Here is a 25434-nt window from a genome sequence, read left to right on the forward strand (position 1 = left end):
TAACCTCTTATCACTTTCAGAAAAGTACTAAAATAGGGGTGTTTTTAGTTGAGAAGCTGGCTATCTTATATTAAATGGTTTCTCTTTTAGGTTTCTTTTGTTATCTGGTGATAAAATCTTCTACATTTTAAATTGTAATTTTGTGCCTTTAAAATTTTTCAATTAATTTAAAAAATTAGCTTTGGTGACTTTATATAAATACTGAAGATGTTGCTGAGGCAATTGTTTATTTTTTTATGCTGTATCTTCTCTATGAGGACCCTGGGAGTGGGGTAAGGAGCTCTATAGTGCTATTATCAGGAATAGTTGTCTTCTCTGGAGCAGTTGACTTGCTTTCATCTTATGGTAGTGTTTTCATTTTTCTCAGTTATTGCAGTTCATCTTACTAAAAAAATGTTTATGTCTTTGTTGTTTACCTTGTTTTATCTATGATTAGACTGTTCTTTTCCTGAGGTTTTTTTTTTTTTTTAATTCAGCTTTATTCAGCTATGACTGACAAAATTTTAAGATGTTTAAGTGTACATCATGGTGACCCAACATACATATATACTTTTCCTGATTTTTAAGAACTGAAACTATCTCTGTAATGTCTTTAAAGTATTTAATCTTTTCTCCTTTTTACTCTATTCTTGGCCATTTGTGAGAGCTTTGTCTAGGGTAACAATTTAAGGAGAAATAGATTATGGACTTGATTATGAATGTCTTCCTGGTCGAATTTTTAAAATATTACTTTTCATTGAACTAACTGTAGCAGGCTCTCTACTTCTAAAAAGATAGTATTTTAAAGGTTTGAAAATTGACCTTTAGAAATTCAGAATCAGTTCTTCCATATATACAACATTATTAATAAGGTTATAAAACCAGGCTAATTCACAGCCTGGCCCATAAAATAAACTGTAATCAAACCAAAGGGAATTACAGCTAAATTGATATGATGAACTTGTACTTATTTTACAAGCAGATACTTGTGAAAAATCTAGTGAGACACTTGTACAAATTTTGAATGGATATTTCAGATACTTTCAAGAGCTTTTGAGATTAATGATACTATATCAAATATACTTCTTTTTTTTTCAAATATACTTCTTAAAAATATATTTATTTATTTGAGAGAGAGCACAGGAGGGGAAGAGGAAGAAAGAATCTCAAGCAGATTCCACGCTGAGCGGAGAGCCTGACATGGGACTAGATCCTATGACCCTACCTGACCTGACTAGATCATGAGCTGACCTGAAACCAAGAGCCGGATGCCTAACCAACTGCAATACCCAGGCGCCCCAAGTCTACTTTAACTTTTAAAATATCAAGTGAAACAAAAATTTTAAAAAAATATATATTTCTTCAGATTTCTTGACAGCCATATTTGTGCATTCTAGGAAAATAGTCATTGAGATGGGATCAACAATTAGATCTCTTTTTTGTAAAAGTTATTAGCATTGTTAGAATTATAAGTTAAAAATAATAACAACAATAATAAATTATTTGTTACTTTTACCACACAGCAGTGATAATATATTATTGTAAAATAATAAAATATGTTTGATACAATACCTAATATGTTCATGCTAAAGTGATATATTCTCCAAATTTTAGTGTAAGTTAAAACTGTTCGTCTATAATTTTATAATTTAAAGGCAGTTTCCATCCTAATAGCACTTATATATAATATAAGCTGGTCCATACCAGTTTTTTAATTTGTTCTATTTTGAAATACTATACACATATTAATGTTTTAATCTGTTTTTCATTATAAGAATATACTATTTTAGCCACATAGGCATTTAATACCTTTCCAATTAGCCTATTAGGACCTTATTGGCATTTTGCAAAATAACCATATCTGCACACACACGTACATACATTATACATTATGTGATCATACATATTATTCTTTGCAGGGGGGAAGTGGTAGAAGGAACAGGGAGGGAAAAAGTTTTACTGTAAGAAGTGATTAGAAACTGTTAAGATTGTATCTGTGCATTCTTTTTCCTCCTTTCTCTTCTGTCTTCATTGTCATTGAGGGGCCTAAGAGTGAGAACAGTTGGAGTGAAGAATCTAGGAATATGGAAGCATATTTAGCAAGCTAGTTATAAGTGTATGTGAATGAATGGTACACTGGGAGGACAAAGCAACTAGATCTCTACTGTTTCCTCTAGTTACTTATATTTGAGAAAATCCCCCATCACAGTTGACAATTTGTGTCTTTATTATTAACTCATCTACCTTGTAAGCAACAGTTTGGCCTAGAGAATACTTTTTCTCAATAGTACAGTCCTGCCCATGGTTGCTGGCTGGCAGCAACAGAGTTGGAACTCCTTAGAGTGCTCTGAAAAGATAGTTTGAAGTCAGAATGTTGTTTGGATGTTTGTAAGTTTGGTATTTTAATTTATGAAACTGGAAGTACTCAAATGGAAATGCTAGTGACCAAAATACCTGAAGATTACATGAGGAAGTGTTCCCAATTTCCATGTGAAATGTTCATATTCTGCATATAAGCCTTTATTTTAAATGTGTCATGCTTTTACTACTAATAACTAAGCCAATAAGAAGAAAAATAACTGCATATATATAATTTATGACAATATTTACAAGCCTAACCCATCAGAAATACATGTTGTTTTAGCTACACATTTTAAATCAGCCAATTTTTTACAGTTAGACTCTACTTTCAAGTGTACTTTCTGATTTCCAGGTGATAAGAAGAAGCATAGTTTCAAGTGCATTGTAATGTTGAAGTTGATTTAGCAGTCAATTTGTTTTCATTTCAACTCTTTAATTGCTGTTTGCCTAGGAGATAGTGATCCTAGAAGACTGTCAACTTCCAAAAGACATTTTGAAAAAACAAATACAATTTGCTGACCAAGAAGCTTCATTAAATACTACAGGGAATCTCCAGGTTCCCCAAGAAAGTCAAGATCCTTTACCAGAACAAGATTTTGAAATGTCACCAAGTAGCCCTACACTGCTTCTTCGCAACATAGAAAAACAGGTAACGTGAAATAAGAGTAATATGTGAATGGCATGAAATAACTTTTAATCAATTTTATAAACCATTCAAATAAACTTGTATGTCTGCTCAGGATATTGGCTATTAAGATTTGCCATTTGACATTAAATACAATTAAAATGTGGTATATGATGAGTCTCTCTTACAACATTGATATAATTAAGATTATGTAAACATATAAAATATTGGTACACAGCCATAGGATGATAACTCATTTATACTAGAATTGGAAAATCTTTTTTCTAACAAAATTGCTCTTCACTGGAATTTTTTTCATGAGGAAAGAACAGTGATACCAAACCACTTAACAGATCTGAACAGTTGTCTAATCAATTTATTGATAGAGATTTTTAGTGAAAGATACTAGAATATGAATTATTTCATTAAAAAAGCAGTTATGTAAATAAATGGCAAATAAACCCCTAACAAATTATTTTGATTCTAAAGCTTTTCCTGATATTTAAATTCTATTATGGATGACTCCAGAAGTTTTATTACTCTATCTATCCTTGGAAATCACACCATTTATTTTTATTCAGACTTTAGTGGCTCTTGAACAAACCTGGCTTTCTAGGAGTTTGTTAACTTGCAACCAGTCTGAATCTGTTGGAATATACCCAGTTGGAATCACAACAGCAGGATTCCCTTGTTCCAGTAAGGTGGCTTCATGCCTGTCCACATCTAATTTTTCAGGGTTTTTCCTAACATATATTGTGAAATAATTTAGTATTAGGTTACTACTATTTTATTCTTGGTAAGTCAGAGTATGGTGCAATGCTTCTCACCGCGTATTTGTTAAACTACATTTGCCTAGCATTTTCCTTAATTGCATAATTGTTCCAATGGAAAGTTATTTTTTAATTATCTAATATTAAATTGGAATACATTTTACCATATAAGTGTATTTTAAATAGTGTTGGTTATGTTCCCACTTCCCTCTCTTTTCTCTCTCTTCATCCCATACCATCACTTCCCTTTCAGTTTAGCCCTAATTGTTTCACACTCCAGCATAATGTATTTGCTTGGTCAGTCAGGTCTTCTGTTTTCTCTACCTGTAGGTCACTACTTATCCTTTGGAAAGAGATTTTTTTATATTTTTTCTTTCTCCTTGGTAGCACCAATTTGTTTTATTAGACAGGAGTTAATATTAGAACTGGCTAATTTACAGGGTCCAGTGCAAAATAATATTTCATAGCTTTTTGTTAGAAACAATTTTGAAGAGATTTAAGTCCATGACTTAATGGAGGGCATTAACCAAGCATAGGATCCTTCTGAGGGCAGCGCTATGCGACTGCTTACCCATGAAGTTGGCCCTGGGCGTTATGTTTATTTTTGGTCCCGTTGCTGACAGGAGTGCCAGATGCTTTGAAAGAGAAGGGAACCAGGAGTTAACGAGATCAATGACAATGCCTCTACATACAGGGAGAGTAGAGCAAAAGGATAAGAAAGGGACAGCAGTGATCTCTTGTAGAGGTCTTTGGCAAACTGCCTATGAACAGGTCATTTGCTCTTGAAACATATGCTAGTAATGTTTTTATAAGCCAATTAAAATTGTTTTCAAATACTTGCTGAAGAGGATTGTGAATTAAGTGGCAGGGATTGCAAGCCTGATACTATGCATATTGTTCTTAAGATAATCTGTTGATGTATAACTGTTTATTGACCATAGTGGACCTTAAATATAGATCAAGTATTGGATGATTTTAATAAATTAATTTTGTTAGAGGAATGTTTGGTTTAACAAATAAAATTTATTTATGTATCTCAAAAGCAATTAAAGAGTTGGCAGTTGGGGCACCTCAGTGGCTCAGAGTTTGAGTGTCTGCCTTTGGCTCAGGTTGATCCCACAGTCCTGGAATCTAGTTCTGAATCTGGCTCCCTGCAGGTCATCTGCTTCTCCCTCTGCCTATGTCTCTGCCTCTCTCTCTGTCTCTCATGAATAAATAAGTAAAATCTTTAAAAAAAAAGTTAGCAGTTAAAATACAAGGGTACTATTGAGTTGATTACTGATTTCAGTTTTATTTTATTTTATTTATTTATTTTTGATAATAAATTTATTTTTTATTGGTGTTCAATTTGCCAACATACAGAATAACACCCAGTCCTCATCCCGTCAAGTGTCCCTCTCAGTGCCCGCCACCCAGTCACCCCCACCCCCCGGCCTCCTCCCCTTCCCTGATTTCACTTTTAAAAAATAACTTACTGGTTTATAGTATTAATGTGTGCCTGCATTGTTAGATAATGTATTTGATTCATAAGTTAAAAGGTGACTTTATGATAGAACTTTAAGTAATTTAAGATAGATTTCACATTGGTGTGTTTGCATTAAAAACCTTGTTATCCAATAGCTATTAAATGTTTTAACTTTCAAGTTGATTAGTTTTTGTGTTTAGAGTTCAAATTGCACCTCCCTTGATTTTACTTTTTTTCTCATTTTTATTATGAATTTCTTGTCCCAAACATGGACTCAGATATTTGAGGTTTGGGAGGGGCTAGATTGGTTAGTGATTATATTGTTCTTGGCCAATTAGTCACACATACCTATCCAGTTACCTCCCAGGGTTTAGATGATTTTTAATGATATTCTTGGCAATGGAACAATGAGAAGAGTGTATCAGTATTTCAGACTGAAATATATGAGATACTTTATGAATTTCTTTGTATGACTGAGCTAATGAATGGTTAAGTGTATAAAGAATCTGTATTGATTTTGAAAAAGGGCTTTAATCTAAAAATGAGTAATAATTTTTAAAATGAAGTCATGAGGTATGTATTTTTCAAGAAAATAAATTGTGAAAATATTTTAGGGTCTTTTTCAAAGACTTTTTGAGGAATTCAAATATTAGATTTACTTCTATCATTCTTTAGTCTCATTTTTTCTAACAGCATGTTATTAGTTTCATACAAATGAAAAATTTAAAAATAATTATTTCATGTACCCCTCTGATAATGGAATATCTTTCAATTAATAAAATTGGTGAAATAGGTTTATATATTTTTTTAAAAATCATACATTAAGTGAGAAAATCAGGTTTTAGAAAATTGATCTGACATGATTTAACTAAAACTATGTTTCTATGTGTGTATATGCATGTTGTATATACTCTCATGCTCACATATACTCAAAAAACAGTCTAGAGAGATTAGGTGTGTAATGAAAATAGTTGTCATTTTGTAGAAACATACTGTTTCCACTGTTGTGGGCTGAGTTTGTTATAACTGTTACAGGTTGTTGTTTTGAGAATAATTTAAAATTTTTGATATTTATTATATATTACAAATATATTATGTATATATAAGTTGGGAATAAGGATCAATGAAAATTTTGAGTACTGGAAAAAACCTGATATTTTTTAAGTTAGGAAAAACATTAAGAAACTGTGGCATTGGTTTCGAGTCTGAATTTGAATCCTAGCTTCATTTCTTACCAACTTTATATTCCTTATTCAAGCTGCTTAATCTTTTTTTTTTGCTTCAGTTTTCTAAAATCAATGTAATTGATCTTAATACTAGTAATATTAGTAGTTCTAATATTAACTATTAGTCTCTTTGCAGGTTAATCTAATAAAGATTAGAAATAATCTAATTTAGTGCTTTGTGTGGTGGCTGGCACATAGTAGGCACTTAATAAATTACAATTATAATTTTGTTATTATTAACTTGTCTGCCTTAAAATACTCTGTAGATGCTATAAGCTAAATTCAAATATTTTGGGAGGATAGGATGTATAGATAAAGGAACTGTAACAAAAATGGATATAGAAAAGATAGGATACTTTAAAATGTAGATTTACATATAAAAGTAGAAAAATTTGTAGTGGTATAAATCATCTTGGTAGATTAAAATGTTTATTAAAATATAAGCATTTACTAAAAGTATGAGACTTAACTCACATTTCTTGCTTAGCAGTAGTAAAGTTTCATTGTTTTCTTGCAGAGTGCACAGTTGACAGAGATCATCAACAGTTTGATTGCCCCCCTCAACTTATCCCCAACTTCATCACCCCTGTCCTCCAAATCCTGTAGCCATAAATGTCTGACTAATGGCATTTCCAGGAGGTAGGTATCAAGTGGGATCGTTTGGCTTCTAAATTTGGCTTTGTTTATTTTATTTATTTTTTGATCTTTTAAGTAGTATAGTTGCTTTTTTCTTCTTAAGCACTATTAGAATACAATCAATAGAACATGGATAAATTTTTAGATGTCATCAAACTTATATGATTAATGTAAACATAAACCAGAGACTGCGGGAGCAAATTTTCCAGGATGTAAAATGTTTCTGAAAAAGAAAAATGGTGATACCTTTGCTACAGAAGTACTGCATTTTTTTTAACATACCTTCCATTTTGTACATTTTATATTCTTTCGTTCCATACTGCCCTTTCAATATTTATTTATTTATTCATTCATTCATTCATTCATTCCAAAACATTTTAAGAAAAAAAGACCCTATATATAGTTTGGGCACAGGAGATTGGTAGATACCATCCATAAAGTTCAGGTAAAGTTTCATTTGATCATTTAGATCTCAGCTTTTATAAGGTAAACATTTTTTCTGAATGCAATTAATATAGTAATTACTATAATCTTTAGCAATTTATTATATCAGCAATTACACACACACACACACACACACAAGATCTTAATTCTTTTGTGAACAGCTTTTTTTTCTTTTTTTAAGACTTTATTTATTTATTCACGAGAGACACCGAGAGAGTGCGAGAGAGAGAGAGAGAGAGAGAGAGAGAAAGGGAGAGAGGCAGAGACACAGGCAGAGGGAGAAGCAGGTTACGTGCAGGGAGCCCGAAGTGGGACTCCATCCCCAGACTCCAGGATCATGCCCTGGGCTGAAGGCAGGTGCTAAACCACTGAGCCACTCAGAGATCCCCATAGACAGCTTTTATGTCCCTTTTATTTTGCTTATTTTTCTATTTTAAAGATTCAAGTAGAATTAAAGATGCTAATAGAATATTATTTTTCTAATTTTTTTTCAAATAAAATTCTAATGTGGCTTCTTTAGCTGCCATGGAGGACTGAGTGTAATTTAGTATTGGGAAATATTTATATTAATAATTATATGATTTATTGCTAAATTTTGTTTATTATAACATGAAAAGAAAATTTATTCTCTGGTAAAAATTATGTGAAGTAACCATCACATTTTTCATGCGATTAGAGGATATAAATTCTCTTAAATATATTGTTATTTGGGCTTTATTTCTGATTTGCTATTTTGAAAATCTAATTTTTAATACTTTCACTGTTTCATTTGTGCTGGATAATTTATTCATTGTCCTGTCACAGAAAAAAGTTCTTCTATTAGTTTTGCTTTACGGTTTGTTGATTTTAATATTCATTCCTTATATCACTGATGATTTACTTTGAAAGCAAAGATTCTCACATGTTGTATAAGGCAACTCTGATATCTTCATTTATGAGAACATATGCTAATTAAGAAAGTCATAATTTGTTTTTTAAAGAGGAAGTTATAATTATAAGTTGAGCCATTAAATACCATTAAATTGATGTGCAAACATCATGATTTGGGTCAAGCCCATTTTGGTAACATTTTTACCTAACCAGACATTATACTATTACATATATATATGTATGTGTGTACATATTTTCATTTTAATGTACTTGCCTATATTTTTGGTTAGTCACACAGTATTTATTACATAACTATTTGTTATATGTCATGTAGTCAAAGTGCTAGGTTACAAAGATGAAACAAGTCTCTACTTTTAACTAGCAGTCTCATAGGTGAAGTATAATTATTCAAAATATGTAATAATAAAGGAATTGTGTGCAGTTATTTGAATACTAGATTTTATTAGCTTTCATAGGTGAAAAGATACCTTATAAAGATACATGGTTCCAAATGAAAGTAGTGTTAACATTGGTTTTATTTACTTAAATCATGATACTTTTCAATTCTTTTTTTTTTTTTTTCTTTTCAATTCTGTTTACTAATAGTTCAGAGGTTCTTGTTGAAATCTGCTAGTAATTGCCCTCTTTCCTGATGTCAGGTATTTGTTCTTACAGGTTAATTGGAAGGCTTATTTTAAAAAGTTTATAATAGGGATTAGGGGGGAAATGAAAAAAAAAGTTTATAAAAGGCTCAAAAACTACTTAAATTCTTTTTAGATTTAAGATAAAAATTTATTCTCCAACTTTTTGAAGTATTCTGATATGCAAGTGCTTTAATTAATTTTATTAATTACTAATTTATTTACTTCGGGTAGTAATGGACAGTTTTCCAGTATGCTTTCTATATAACATGAGTTCCTTTCAAAAAGCATTTTCACATTTGTTGTCAAAATATACTTTTCTTGAAGAAAAGGTTTGGTTTCCTAGCATTTGCAGAAAATGTAATACAGCTACCTTTCATCAAACGAAGGTGAGTGGGGTGCCGAGGGGGCTCAGTCCATTGGGCATCTTGATTTCTGCTTGAGTTACCTCCGGGTTGTGAGGTAATGAGATCAAGCGCCACATCGGGCTCATTGCTGCGGGCATAGAACCTGCTTAAGATTCTCTCTCTCCCTCTCCACCACCCCTCCCCCTACCAAAAAATTGAGCAAATTTAGAATATTAGAGTTTTTGTTTAAAATGTGTAATTTATCTTTAAGTTTAATAACTGTTTTTAAATCTTTTGCTACCACAGACTTCTGGTTTCATTAAATTTTTTGTAAAAATTCTGTTTATGAGAATATATACCATAATAATTCTATTTAACCAAGAACATAGAAACTGGAATATATTGCAGATAGAGTAATAACTTTGAAGGAAAAGACAATTTTGAGGATTTATGGTGGATGTGTCTGTCAGATGTGAAGGGAGGTACTGAAAAATGTCTCTTGGTTCTGCCATTGAGACCTCAGCACCAGCAGTGTAGTGGCATGACGAGAGAAGAGATGAGAGTGGGCTGACAGAGAACTGGAGAAATAGTAGAGAGGAGGAGTGCACTTTCAAGGTTGTTGACTGTAAAGGCTATAGTAGGATGGATGTATAAGATCAAGAAAGGTATTTTTTGTTTTTAAGATGGAAGTAATGTAAGTATCTTTATTAAAATGAAGGGAAAGAGCTAGAGATGGTAAATGTAGAAATATATATCATAAAGTTATGGAGGGATTTTATATAAGGTAGAAATACACTTGTTCCTTGCAAGTGGTGTGGTAGAGATTAAGGGGGCTGCAGATGTTTTTAAAGTGTTTATAGCCAAGTTGTTTATTAAGTGACTATAGTTGTTTATAAAGTGACTATAGCCAAGTTAGAAGTGAGAAAAGAAGCTGTAGGAGTTAGGTAAAGGTTTGCACATACACTGGCCAGTCAGACATTGTCTCTTCCCTGTTTAATTCCCTTCCCTGCCTTCTTCCTCTTTTTGTAGCATGAGCAGCCCATCCCTGGAAAATGATGTTTTGTGGTTTCTGAGTAGTTGTTGTCGTTGTCTTTTTAATGCCTTAACTATATTCCAAGAAATACTTAATTGATATTTGTAAACCTAGTTAAGAATTTAAAAGTATTCTCTAACTGAACTTCTTGTAAAATAAACAAATACGTAATAGTAAAATTCTGTATATTTAAAAGATTATTGTACTCATCACATTTGAGATTTGGAAATTAATTGGAGACACAATTTTGTATTATAGTAATAAAGAAGAAGCTTAGGTTTTTAGATATCTGTATTGAAGGAAGGTGAAATTTATCTATTTGCCTTTTGCTTCTGGGAGTAAAATGTCAAGTGAAGCCTAGTTTTATTTCTTATATCTTTGTGTTTTTCCAATCTTGTTATTTTTTCTTCACATGTAATTATATATGAAGAAAACATGTTTAAGAATCAATGAATTTTAAGAGTAAGGGCTTAGTTAATTTAATGTTTTGCAAACTTGATAGTCAGAAAGCATTTTCTTAAGATGTCCCTATTAAGCATACAAATACTGTTCATTTTATATATTTAAGTAAATGTGAAGGTAAGAAAAGTATTCATTTGAATAAAAACTTTTAAAATCCTGATACAATGTACATAAACAGAATTTACCATTTTAACCGTTTTTATGTTTAGTGCATGAAGTATGTTCACATTGTTGTGCAGTAATCACCGTCATCTTCAGAACTATTTTCATCTTCCTAAACTGAAACTCCATTAAACAATAAGGACCTATTCTTCCTTTTTTTCCCATTCCTTGGCAACCACCATTCTACTATGTGTCTCTATGAATTTGACCACTCTTGGTATCTCATATAAGCAAAATTATACAGTATTTGTCCTCTTATGACTAGGTTACTTCACTTAGCATAATGCCATCAAGGTTCATCCATATTATATAGCATGTGTCATTTTTAAGATTGAATAATATTGCATTCTGTGTAAAGACCACATTTTTAAGATTGAATAATATTGCATTCTGTGTAAAGACCACATTTTGTTTATTCATTGATCCCTGGGTGAACTTATGAATAGCCACCTTTTGGCTATTGTGAATAATGCTGCTTTAAACATGAGTATACCAAAAAAAAAAAAAAAAAAAAATGAGTATACAGATAAACTGAATCTGCTTTTTTAAAAAAATTTGTTTGAGTTCTTGCTTTTAATTTTTTAGACATACACCCAGAGGTGGAATTGCTGGGTTGAATAAGAATATTTTATTGTTTATTTTGAAAATGAGAAATTAGTGAATGTTAATGGTATTTCTAAGCCAAAAGCTAAGAAAAAGCAAGAAACCAAAAAAGTAAGTAAAGCACAGCATCTACTTTTGTCTGAGGCCAATTTCTGACAAAATTGAGTTTTGATAGCTTTGTGGGGAAAGAAAGAGAAATCAAAGCCAAATCAAAAATCAAGTGAAGTTTTAATAGCTTGCGGGGTGAGAGGAAGATAAATCAAAGCTAAAACAAATCAAAGCCTTGCCTATGGCAGGGAGATGAAATGAAATCCTATTCCATGGGCTACAGCCTCAGAGTAAGTGTAAATCAGAAGGAAAACTGTTTACTTTTCCCCACGTTGGGCATCAGGGGGAGAGTTGTAGGAATACTACAAGGTAGATGGCAGAGACAGCTGTAGATTCTCTTTGGAGGAAGAGATCTGCTTTCTTAGCCTGCAGGAAACCCTCAGGAATAATTTTTCAAGGCAGTGATCAGCCCACATGTAAATATAATCAGATGTGTGAGGAGAGCGATAAGAGTAAGAATAAAGAGAAAATAATAGGAAAAACAGATTGCAAAGTTTTCAGATATTAGAATTATCAAACACAATCTGATTATATTTTTAAAAATAGTACTCATTTTGATTTGAGAAGTAAAAGATAGGCTTAAAATATCTGCAGGGAGGAAGCTATAAAAGTTACATGGTACATATGAAAAAGATCCAAATAAAACTCCTGAAAAATACCTTCATTAAAATAAAAACTAAGTATAAGTGAATTTGGCAACATTGACACAACTGAATAGAGAATATGTAATGTAGAAGATAGAGAGAAAGAAAAGTTCCAGATTATAGGAAAAGAGACAAAACTATGGAAAATAGTCATTTAAAAAACATTTAAAAATGTGAGAACATATTGAGCAGGTCTAATAGAAGACTTCATTGGAGACCTGAAGATGAACTAGAGAATGGAGCAGAAGTGATATTTGAAGAGAGATTGGCTGAAAAATTAACCGATCTGATGAAAGACACCAAATTCAGGAAGCCAGACACAGATTCTTAAGCAGGACAAATAAAAAGAAATCCACCTCTAGAACCAGAGGAAATGGGGGAAATAAAACAAAGACAAATGAAACATCTAAAAACAATAGCAGAGGTGGCGAAAGAGGAAGACATCACCTGAACTGAAACTCCATAGTTCACCTAACAGCTGACTTCTCAAGAGTAGTAACAAGAGCCACAGCACAGTAGAATGGTATCTTCAGTGTGTTGAGAGAAAATAACTGTCTGCCTAGAAATTCTATATCCAGAGAAGACATCTTTGAAGTCTGAGTGTGAAACACAAATGCCTTCAGATAAATCAGAACTAAAGAGTGGGTCACTAGTAGACTCTAATTATAATGATAACCATAAGGGTGTGCCTCAAGCAATGGAAAGTGATGGTCCTAGATGAGTATTTCAAGATGTAAGAGGGAACTAAGGACAAATGAAATAGTAAATAAGTATATGGGCATATTTAACCAAACCGTAGTAAAACATGTCTAGTGGGCTAAAAACAGAAAAAAAAAGTCCATGGGAACAATAGGTCAGGAGGCAGGTGAGTGGTTTTAAATTGTTCTCAAGTCCTTGAGTTATTCAGGACACTGGAAAAGTCCTGATATTGATTTACCTTTCTGTAGTTCTGTGCTAAATATGAAGAGGAGGCCCTCCCCAAGGTTGTGGGGAGGCTTCTTAGGTACTGATAATCCATTTCTTGGCCTAAGTGGTGTTTATGTTACAGGGGACGAGTAGGTGAAGCATTGCTTCATATTTATAAGTCAAACATTTTATGTACTTACTTGTAGATATCTTACATTTCACAATCAGAAAGTTGAGAAAAATAGGATACAAATTATATACTTCAAAAAGGGTAAATAGAGGGTGCCTGGTACCTCAGTGGTTGAACATCTATCTGCCTTTGGTTCAGTGTGTGATCCTGGGGTCCTGGGATCAAGCCCTGCATCGGGCTCCCCCTGGGGAGCTCCCCTGCTTCTCTCTCTGCCTATGTTTCTGCCTGTCTCTCATGAATAAATAAATAAATGATCTTAATTAAAAAAAAAAAAAACAGAAAGGGCAAATAGAAAACACAGCAGCCGCTATAGGTTTGAAAACAACAACAACAACAAAAAAATGGCATTATTATCCTAAGCCTGTGAGCAAAGCTTGACTAGTTCTACATTATTTAAATTATAATCATAGAATATCAAAGTTTTAAGATAGGAGAAGGAATATAATATTTGTTGAAAAGGAAACAGAATTAAATCTTATTTCAACATGTTACCTTCAATTTTGGCGATAAAGAATGATCCAGTTACTGATTTTATAACCCTTGCCCTTTTCTTTATCTGTCAATACTGTCTTAATCTAGGATGTCTGTTCTGTCTTTTTCAGTGAAAGCCTTCAAACATACTTGTGGGAAGCAAATGAAGAATGGCTAAAGGAAAGGACATATAACTATAGTTTTCTTTAATTGTCCTCTCTGATCTGAAAAGTATTCATATATATTTGTATATTTTGAGGTGCATACTCAGCTGAAATGTGTAAATTAATACAAATGTCAGACCTGATAATAGCAGTATAATAATAGGAAGTTACAGAATGTAGATACAGACAAAAGGAACATTTAAAAGTGATAGGAAATTTGGTAATTTACTATGATAAATAATATTTACCTTACAGTTCTTAAATGTCTTTATGGTGTCTAAGTATTTATATTCTCTCTCCTCCAAAAATTTTATCAAGTCTTTACTAACATTTGGCAGTTATTCAGTTTCTACTCTTTTCCAACGTTTACAATCACACTATCTTAAAAAGTACATGTTAGTCTATGAGGATGCAGTATGCCACAAAACAGATCATTGACTGTTAAATATATATCTTAAAGTAAATGTAGGAGATATTGAGAGATAGTATATGATTGTATGAAAAGTAAATAAGGCAGTATATACACAACTCTTAAAACAATGCCTGGCACATAGAAACAGCCTAATAATGTTAACCGTTGATATTTTTATGTCAGGACATATTATGTATGTTAAAACTATATATTTTATGTATGTATATTAAAATTGTAGGTAGTTTTATTTCTTTCATATCATGGCATTATCCTAGTCATTGATTCAGAACTATTCTTACTTTAAAAAAAAAAAATGCTTCCAGTGGCCTGAGTTACAATATGGATTTTAGGGCCTATGTAAGTCTAACTGTTACTGAAAGTCCTCTAGTTACTGGGAATCAGAGGTACCACCTGTTTCTCCATCATAACTCTTGGGGAGTTATAAAGTTGTCCTGCCTTTGATCTGCCTGGTTGGTTAGGGACCCTATAATAAAAACAAAGTTTTATTACATAAAACACCTCCTTAAAAGGCCATCTTGGGACATTTAATCTCTCCCTTCCCCTCCCCCCAAAAGTTGTAACTTGTATTCATTTTTAATCAATTAGAGTGTTTTTTGAAATTTAGTGGTTTCAGGTTAATTTGTGGTTATGAATATAAAGTATACATTTTTATCTATTCTTTTTGTTTTTGACATTTTATGACCTTGGGCAAGTAAGCTTAAAATCTTTACATGCTATTTCTTTATCTTTAAATTTACTGGGACACAAATATTTATAGTTTCTAGTACTAATATTCTTTAACTAAATGTTTATATTTGGGAATGCCATTTTTTTAAACAAATGAATAATAAAAATAAAGATTTCAAAATAGCCTAAAATGTACCTTTTTGTCACATGACTTTTGTGCTTTGCTTTGGATGTAATCATTTTATGTTAGCTTAAATCAAGAGATTTCGTGAATAGAGAAAAATTACTCAACATGTTTTAGTAACTTTAAAGCATAATCTAGATATTATTATGAAAGAAGTACTTAAGACAGTAAGAGGAATGAAGATTCTACTTATATGCTAGAAACTTTCATATAAGCCAAGAATTATTAAATAAAATTTATTACATATTGCCTTTCATGGATGATACTGGAGTTAATTCAGTTTTTTTGTTTGTTTGTTTGTTTTTGTTTTTGTTTTTTTTTTTGTTTGTTTTTTGGTAACTCAGGCTCATGACTATGGCCACATCCTCAGAGACTGTGGAGATTAATAGTTGTGTACCTATAAAAGAATTTACTTAATAGTGAACAAATACCTACTGAGTAACTTTAGTGTGCCAGGCATTGGATTGGGCAGTGGGGATACATGTTGAACAAAAACATATGTGGTATCTTTACTCAAGGTATAGAGTCTGGGTGGGGAAAAAAAGAGATCAACTGAATAATCACAGAGTTAAATACATAAATTTAAATGCTGATCAAGTGCTATGAGAAAACTGATTTTTAAGAATACCCCTTTGGGGGGCACCTGGGTGGTACAGTCAGTTAATTGTCCAACTCTTGGTTTTGGTCCAAGTTGTGATCTCCAGGTCCCAATCTCAGGGTCATAAGATCAAGCACTGCCCCCTCCTGCTCCCATTGGGCTCTGCAGTTCAGTGCAGAGTTGGCTTGAGACTCTTTCCTTCTTCATCTGCCCCTCCCTTCCCACTTTCTCTCTCTCAAATATTAAAAAAATAAAATAAAATAAGAGGGTGCCTGGGTGGCTCATCCAGTTGAACCACTGACTTTGAGTCAAGTCATGGTCTCAGGGTTGTGGAATGGAGCCCCATGTAGGGTTCAATGCTCAGCATGGAGTCTGCTTGAGATTCTTTCCCTCTGCCCCTCCCCCTGTTCATGCACAAGTTCTTGCATGTGCTCTCTCTCTCTCTAACTCAAATAAATAAAATAAATCTTAAAAAAAAAAAAAAAAGTCCCTTTAGAGGGCGCCTGGGTGGCTCAGTCTGACTCTTGATTTAGGCTCAAGTCATGATCTTCAGGGTCATGAAATCAAGTGCCATGTCAGGCTCTGCACTGGATGTGGAGCCTGCCTAAGATTCTTTATCCCTCTCCTCTTCCTACCCCAGCCCTGTGCATGGTATTCTCTTTCCCTCTAAATAAATAAATAAATAAATAAATAAATAAATAAATAAATAAATAAATATTAAAAAATTAAAAATATCTCTTTGGAATCAGACAAATCTGAGGTCAATCCCAACTCTGCCATTTGGTAGCATTGTATTCTTGGGCAACTTTCTAAATCACAGTTCAAATGAGAACAGTCTGCTTCCTGGATTGTTGTGAGGATCAAATGAAATAATAAGTGTGACATTTTGCTTTGTTTTGTTTTTTTACTTGCTGGTTAGCTGTCTTCCTGGATGAGAATATAAGCTCCATGAAAGCAGGAACTTTTAAAATCTGACCTATTAACTGCTCTTTTCCTAGCGTCCTGCTCTTTTCCTAATTCCTAAGATTACTGAGAGTCACATCATGGGCATGAACAGATATTTGTTGAATGAATGAAATGTCTTTTAAGATTTCTTGCAAGTAATCAGCATTCCATAAAAAATATTTTTTACTCATTTGTCTTTTCTCCCCCATGGTCAGATTGATATTTAGGAATTGATTTCATGGCTATCGCAAGCAGTTCTTCTTTATCTTATCTAATTTAAGGGTGACTAGAAAATCAGATAACCAAAGTGGTAGAAATATTTGTACTATAATAAGAGACATTTTCTAGTAAGAAAGAAGGCCTCTCCTAACAGTAACAGGAGTGAACTTTTGTGTATGAGTAGTGAGGTTTTTTAGTTATTTGAAAGGCTTTATGGAATTCACCCATATTCTGTGTACTTGGGGTTGCCAGATAAGTAATCTCATAAGTAAAGTGTTACACTTCTTCTAATAAAGCATACTTACTCTTGCTTTATATCACATTATATCATAATTTTAGTGTATAATTAACTTAGAAGAAATTTAAGTTTAGAATTTTTAAAAGTTGGCCACCTATTCTGTATATTAATTTTTAGTGGATCACGTAGAGCTTACTGTTTGATATAATTTAAAAAAATATTAAGGTCATTTTTATAATATCCTAATGAACTATTCTCTCACAATGTCTAAAGTAAATTCACCTCGTTAATTATTTTCCATACTACCTGTTTGCCCACTTGTTATTCATTGATTCCCAACCCCCACCTCTTATTTAATGGCAGTATCTCCCAGAAGTTAGAATTGTTTTTTTAGCTTTATTAATCTTGGCAGCAGGGTTTAAGATGAGTCACCAGGAACTGAGCAACTGAAAAGATTAGTCTTCAAACAAATGAAGCATTACATTTTATTATCCTGGAGATATTTGTTTTTAGATCTTGTACTCTAAAATGAAGATAAAATGTTGTAAATGGATCCTTGCTTACCCCATGGGGTATTATCTCTGAGAAAGTGAATTTCTATTTGAAGTAATATCTAGATTTTTATTGTTGTTGTTTCTTTTGCCTTAATGAGACCCAGAACATGATATGAAATTAAATTCCAATGAATCATTGCCATGCTATTTATTTCCACTAATGGTAATTATCTCTTGAAATGCAACCGTTCTTTCTAATTGGGTATCATAATTGAAAAACTGCACTTAAACTGGCAAACTAATTACATAGAAAGTAATTCATTCTTCCTTGTAATATCTTTAATAGTCACTTCTCAGAAGTTAGCTGAGTATTCTAGGCTGAAATTTTCAACATAATTTTGGGTTCATTTGAATGACATTAATTATTTGAATGACATTTGAATGATATGTATTATTATATTAGCTAGATGTGTGACATCAATAAGGAAATAAAGTTTCCCAGCTATTTTTTGAAAGTAATGTCAGTAGGAATTATTTTCTTTTGTAAAAACTTTTTTTCCCGCCTTTTTACCTGTAAGTCCAAAATCTAATGTTAGAGGGAATGTTTAAATAAATTTTGATACAACCACTGAATGGAATATTCTATAAGTATTAAAAAATAATATGGTGACATGTTTATTTTGGAATGTTAAGTGGAAAAATTAGGATACCAAAATCATTGTATAGTAAGTATCATTTCAAAAAAAAAGACTTGAAGGATATAAATCAAAATTTTAATGAAAGCTGTGTTTGTGATTAGATGATGGGATTTTGAAAAATAATTTTCATTTTTTTCTATTTCCAAATTTTCTTTTAAAATGAAAAATAGCAAAATAAAATACAATGAAAAATAATAATTAGTAAAATAAAAAGTCTTCATTTCAAACAAATTACACGTGGGAAAAATAGAACTCCCATTAATTGGCTTCCTAGTCTCTTTGCCTTAATGCTTTAAAAAGTACCACCTGAAGAGCACCTGGTTGGCTCAGTCGGTAGGGCATGCAACTCTTGATCTCAGGGCTGTGAGTTTGAGCCCCATGTTGGGTGTAGAGATTATGTTAAAAAAAAAAAAAAAAAAAAAAAAAAGTACCACATGAAGTTAAGAGCCAGAGGAAAAATAACAGCACTCATTACAATAATAGTCTGTCTCTTTTCCTCTCTATCTTTTATTATAGAAAACTTTGACATATAGAAAGGATAGTCAAGTGAATTCACATATTCACAGCTTTAAGAATTCCCAAGATTTTGGGGGGATCTGGCAGGTTCAGTCAGTAGAGCAACTGACTCTTGATCTGGGGATGTGAGGTCCAGCCCCGCACTGGGGTAGAGTTTACTTAAAAAAAAAATAAAAAAGAAGAAAGATGAGCATGTGATGCATTCATTTCTCCAAACACTATCAAGGGAAAACAAGATAGTAAATTCAACTATTAGCAAGATGCTTGACATCAGGGAAAGTTTGGAGAAGGTTGAATTCATCAAAAAATTCCAACTGATAAAAAGCAGAGACTTGAAATAGAGATTACCAATCATGCAAAAACAGTGATTTTTAGGTGTGCAGTTTTATGGATATATTAGTTGCCTAGGTTTGTTGTAACAAACCACTACTAACTGTGTGGCTTATGATAACAGATATTTACTCTTTGACAGTTATATAGGCTAGACTTTAAAAATCGATGTGTTAGGGCCCTGCTGTCTATGAAGGTTCTAGGGAAAAATCCTTTCTTGCCTTTTCCTAGCTTCTAGTGTTTGCTGGCAGTCCTTGGCATTCTTTGGCTTGTAGCCCAGCTCTCTAATCTCTACCTCTTTATCCACATGGCATTATTCCCTGGGTGGGTCTCCTCTTTGTCTCTTTGTCTCTTTTTATGAGAACATCAGTGATTGGATTTAGAATCCATTTTAATCCTGAATGACCTCATTTTACCTAATTACATCTGCAGACTGTATTTCCAAATAAGGTCACATTGTGAGGTTCTTGGTGGATGAAGATTTTATGAGGACACTATTGAACTCAGGACAGTGGGTGTGGGTATTTTGTACTTGAGTGTATGGGGAACTGGGGGCCGGGAGGTGGGGCTATAATAATCTTTTTGAGAATGCACATTCTAATTCTCTTCATTATTGATTTGTACTTTTTGTATTTTTTATTTTATTTTTTAAAGTAGGCTCTATGCCCAGCGTGGATCCCAACATGGGGCTTGAACTCGAGCTGATATCAAGTCTGACACTTAACCAACTGAGTGACCAGGCACCCCTCTACTTTTTTAAAAGTGTATTCAATATGAGAATGGGTGAATATGGGAAGAATACTGACAACTACTGTCCTTAAACAGTATTTTAAAATTCTCTGTTAAATATTCTCTGCTCTTTCTTGAGAATAAAAGATAAAAGTCACCCCATGAAGTCTTTTCTATGCTTTTATGGTTCTGGCATTCTGAATTTATAACCAGGCTCAGAAGTTTCTTATTTACTAAAAATATTTGAGTAGAGCATTATGAGTTTATTATAATATTCCAATTATTCCAGGCCTTCTACGAACATAATTTGGCTTAGGCAAAGGTTATTAAATACTTGAGAAATTTACTATGAAAATTCTACAGTGTCTTTCAGTGGGTTTGTAGGAAAAAAATGAAAAGAAAGATAAAAATTAGACTGTTACTGTACATCCTCTGTCATCAATACTGCCACCAAGATAATATCAGAAAGCTAGCTAATCAATGCCCTCATATGCCCATATTTTTAAATTGTTTTATTTATTATAAGTACATAATGTTTGCAGGAATGGATTTTGGTAGCGATTTACATTAGAATATCTGGTAAAAAATGATTGACTCACTTTTGGGCTTTTGGTTCCTATAGTAATCAAAGTATAGGCATATACTGTAAAAAAATTCACTTGAAGTTTTCCACTCATACTCTGTACAAGCAAAATGAATGCTTTCTGATATCTATAAATAATCTTAACTGCCAGAATTTTCTAGGATTGTAATAGAAAAACAGTGATTTCAGAAAGTCATTAAATAACTATTAGAGAAAGTAGATAATGTTAACAAAATGTAAGCTCAGAACTTTGATTATTAGATAAAGCTCTCAGTTGTTTTGCACTCTGCACATTAGAAGTGTTTAGACTTGATTGATACCCTTTTTACAAATCAACATCTTATAGTTCTTATCTGCTTATTCTTCTAAATTTATGATGGACATACTTGACTATACAATAAAATAAAATATATCATATCTTACTACCAAAAACTACCTTTTGTAAATCAGTTAGAGATTCAGAATGAAATGCAAGGCCATGTCAGTATGTATCTTATCTTTCTTAGCCTATATCTTTTATAGCCTTCTGTTTAGATCCTCTTTTGGCTCTAGGTTAAAACGTTCAATGTTTACTCATTCACTAAATTAATTATGTAGGGGTAGTGTGTGTTATACAAGCATTATACAAAGCACAGAGGTGGAATGATAAACCTGACAATGTATACGTATATATTCCTCTACTCATCAAGTATTTATTGAATATCTGCTGTATGCAAGGTACAATATCAGGAACTTCTTGATACAGGGTTAAACAAAACAGACACAGTACCTGCACTACTTATAGTCTAGAAAGTAAGACATCAGTTAATCAGATAATCACTCAAATGTAAAATTATCACTATGAAAAATGCTACAAAGGACACATGAACAGTGCTTATCAAAGCTCAAAAGGGGATGTGACCTAGTCATTGGAGAGATGAACCAAGGACTGAAAGACTTCCCTGAGAAGCTGACTTTTGAACTGAGAGCCAAATGATTATTAGAGATTATGTAGTTGAAGGAGAATGTGAGAAAGTTCTGTAAAGCAGAGATAACATATGATAGGTCTTATACAGTAGAGAGTATGATTTATTTGAAATGAAAGGAGGTGGTGTGGCTAGAATTCAAGTAACAGGGAGGAGTGCGATGGCAGGTGCCAGGCTAGTCCATGCCTTTTAAACTTGAAGTCTTTTTCTCCAGAGCAATGGGAAGACTTTGAGAGATGTTAAGCAGTGTAGGAATGGGAGGAAGGGGCATGAAAGGATAAGATTTGTTTACCCAATAGACTGGTATAGAAGGGACTGAAAGGGGGAAAAGTTTAGATGAAGAAGACTAGTTAGAGGCTATTCGAGTATTTATTCCTGAATAAAAAAAAGCTTGGATTAGGGCAGTGACAGTGGAAATGGAGAAAGATGTAAATCCACCCTCAGTTCCCCCTTCTCTTCAATTATTTAATTCATTTTAAAGCCAAATTATGCTTTGTGCCTATACCTCACAAAAGATGTATCCTTTCAGGTTTTTTTTTTTTTTTCTTTGAGCAAAAGTTTCCAATTGGAAATGTGCAAAAGTATAATTCATCACCTCTTCTGGTACTATCCCACTTGTAAGATTGCAATTTCAGAAGTTCAGTGATAATTATATATTGGTACTTACTGATTGTTGCCTTTATAACAGGACAGTACTTGGTAGTGATCTATTGCATCCTCAGTTTCTGGGATTGCCGGGGTGTACCTACAACTTGATGTGAACACTAAATCTTCTCTTATTGAAATATTATTTTTCCTCTTGGGTTTTCTCCTCCTCTTCCTATTATTATTATTATAGCTTTTTTTTTTTAAAAGAATATCATGTGCTGATGGTGTTTTATTTAAGTTCTTGTTTTCCTTAATGCTTAATTACTAGATTATATCATATCTCCTGAGGAAAAAGCTGTAAGTTATAGTTACGTGAACAGAGTTGTTGTCTTCCAAGTTCCCTCATTTTTCTCTTTTTCTGCTTTTCATTGAAGTTGATTGATTTATTGTCTCTTTAGTGTAGAACACTGGGGAAAATAAGTGAATTTGTCAGTGATTTGTAATAATTCTTTATAATAACCTCATCAGTTATTTTTAAAAGTGGTTTATCTACCAAATGAGCTTTGGTGAGAATAATGTGCTTTATACATTGATTAGGTATGAAATAAACAGAGTTCACATCTTTGAATTTCAGTACATTTCCCCATTTATTCGAGAATGATAAATTTTGATAACACTTTACAAGGATCCTTAATAGCTAGAGTGTGTCTGTCAGAAGTCATTAAAAAAGAATTGCAGCTGCGAACATATTCAAGTTTTTTTAAAATTTTTTTTTCTCAATGATAATGTGTCCATCACCTTAGAAACTTGAAAATATAGTGTTCCCTGAACAAAGTGACATGTTTTCTACTTACCTTTAACCCAACCTGTAAACCTCTAGCCAGTGTAAAAGCTGTATGCTGTCCATCAGTAGAGATGGTGGCTTGCCTTCTTTAGGGCTAACTCTCCTGTGGGGATGGGGATAAGGGCTCATTAACAACTAAAGAATTGTAAATAGAGGGCTGAGTTAACTGCGCTTCAGGCTCCTGGAATTAAAAAAAAAAAAAAAAAAAAAAAAAGCTTTTCATTTTCTCTAGACACTATGGAAGCAATGTCCCTTTTAAGGAACCAATATATCTGCCTAAAGGTATTTCTGACTTGCCAGAAGAACCTCTTTTTGTACTGGATCTACTCTTACCTTCCTGAATCCTAGCATCCTGACTTAATTTTTTATATCAACCACCTGGCTTACTTCTCTGCCAGTCACCTGCCTTACCTAGTGCCTAATTTGTTGCCTATCACCTGTGCCTTCTGCTCGCCCTTGGCATGATAGCCCAACTCCATGGCTGTTTCTCAAGAGCAGAATGTTACTTACCGCTGATATACTTGTTACAGAAAATAACATCAGGATATGAGATTGGACCTGTTAATTTGTGAGTAGTGTTATCTCTTAAACCTTTGTCAGATCTTTAGAACGCTTACTAACTGGTACTTATGATGTTGTTGACTAGGGCTCTCTGAAGACTAAAGTGAAATAATTATCATCACCTCATTTTCCCTGTACTGGTCTAGCCAGTCATACTCAAGTATTTGTTGAATGTATGATAGTCACCAAATTCCATATTTATTCTCTTAAATTATTTGTTTTCTCTACAAGCTAGCAGAATATTTTATAGCAGCCATAAATATGATTCAAAACTAAAGATACTGCTATGGAAAAACAATGTCTTATAATTACTGTTAAACACCAATTCTACTTAAGCCAAATAACATATTTAGAACTTCCTTGTTGATTAGCAGTACAAAGTATGGCAGATTCACGTATTGATATTAGAATACTAAAGTGACTAGCTTTTGTTAATATAAGTAAGGTTGAAATCGATACAGTGTAGTACCTGAAAAACTTAATTATTTTACATATAATATACTGGTATAAATGAAATTTATGTGGCACTGGGCATTAACTTTCTCCTGATATTCTGATTTTTAAAAAATATTTAAAAATAATGTTTAAAAATTAATATAATGTTGACATTAATGTACTTATTTTTATGTGTACTTTGTGTGGTCTATTTCATTATTTTATAGTTGTGGCTTCTATATCATCAGAAGTTTAAAAATATTCCTAAAACATAGTAGGATTATGTCTTTGTTTCAGAATTCACTGAGATGGTATGTCATGTTTATTTCAGAGCAGCTAATGATATAGTATGGGATTTTAGCCTTTTGTAAACCTATAATTTTATATAATCTCACCCATATGCAAAAAAAGAATATAAATAGTTATAACACTGTACAACATGCATGAATTATTGATATACAATGAACATGTACATTGTACCAGCGAACTCATGTGAGCATTTATAACCTATGGGATATTTGTTTTACAGGAGAAAATAGAAGTAGAAATTATTTTTACAATTTGAATATCTAATTCCCTGTTAATACCAATTCTTTTGCCAATTGTTACCACAAAATTGGCTAAAATTATTACTCTTCTGTCATAGTAGATCAAGACAATTTACATTTAGTTTTCTTTGTCTTTTTTTGTTTGTTTGTTTGTTTTGTTTTATTCCCTCCACTCCCCAATTATTTCATGGCATTTCAGTGCTTCAGAGAATTTAGATGAGCTCTCTTCCTCCAGTAGCTGGTTACTTAACCAGAAGCACAATAAGAAAAGGAGAAAAGACAGGACAAGATTGAAATCTCCATCCTTGACTATCATGAGTACAGCAGCTCGAACAAGGCCACTTCAGAGTTTCCACAAACGAAAACTGTACCGATTGAGCCCTACTTTTTATTGGACTCCACAGGTAAGGCTGCCTATGGGAAAACATGAACAAAGATTTTGTCATCAATGTATTTCACATACAAGAGGATATGGATTGTACGTGATTATTTAGAGTAATTACGTCTAGAAAGCTTAAATATATAGTTTATACATGATATAGATATTGATAATATATAAATGGAATTTAATAATTTTGTTAACATTGCAGTGTATTAAACTTCTCACATCTCTATTTTTTAAAATGCATTGTATGCTTAAACTAACTTGAAGGAAAATTACATATGGTGATTTTAAGATTTTACTGGTAGGGATAATAAGGGAAAAAAGTGTACTACATATTTGTCTTTTGGTTAGTAAAGAAAAAAGTAAAG

At 32.6% G+C, this 25434-nt stretch overlaps 1 protein-coding gene and 1 long non-coding RNA gene across 12 annotated transcripts in view; one reads left to right on the forward strand and one right to left on the reverse strand.

The window, feature by feature from the left end:
* Nucleotides 1-25434, forward strand: part of KANSL1L (KAT8 regulatory NSL complex subunit 1 like) — a 130808-nt gene that overhangs the window by 47424 nt on the left and 57950 nt on the right. For 8 of the 11 annotated variants that reach the window (XR_012024689.1, XM_072812607.1, XM_072812617.1 and 5 more), the window contains 3 exons: nucleotides 2792-2989; nucleotides 6944-7065; nucleotides 24881-25085. Coding sequence is in view for 10 of the 11 variants with exons in the window: in XM_072812607.1 (XP_072668708.1) it covers nucleotides 2792-2989; nucleotides 6944-7065; nucleotides 24881-25085 (525 nt within the window). In the remaining variant the exon portion in view is untranslated. The remainder of the gene's footprint in view (nucleotides 1-2791; nucleotides 2990-6943; nucleotides 7066-24880; nucleotides 25086-25434) is intronic. The other 3 variants (XM_072812615.1, XM_072812616.1, XM_072812614.1) reach the window with 2 other exon arrangements.
* Nucleotides 1-25434, reverse strand: part of LOC140625335 (uncharacterized) — a 70285-nt gene that overhangs the window by 16261 nt on the left and 28590 nt on the right. Inside the window, exons 4-5 of the long non-coding RNA XR_012024690.1 lie at nucleotides 23148-23240; nucleotides 22666-22760 (exon numbers count right to left, since the gene is read on the reverse strand). This is a non-coding gene — a long non-coding RNA (uncharacterized lncRNA). The remainder of the gene's footprint in view (nucleotides 1-22665; nucleotides 22761-23147; nucleotides 23241-25434) is intronic.

This window comes from Canis lupus, chromosome 36, assembly GCF_048164855.1.
Source record: "Canis lupus baileyi chromosome 36, mCanLup2.hap1, whole genome shotgun sequence".
NCBI classification, from domain to species: Eukaryota; Metazoa; Chordata; class Mammalia; order Carnivora; family Canidae; genus Canis; species Canis lupus.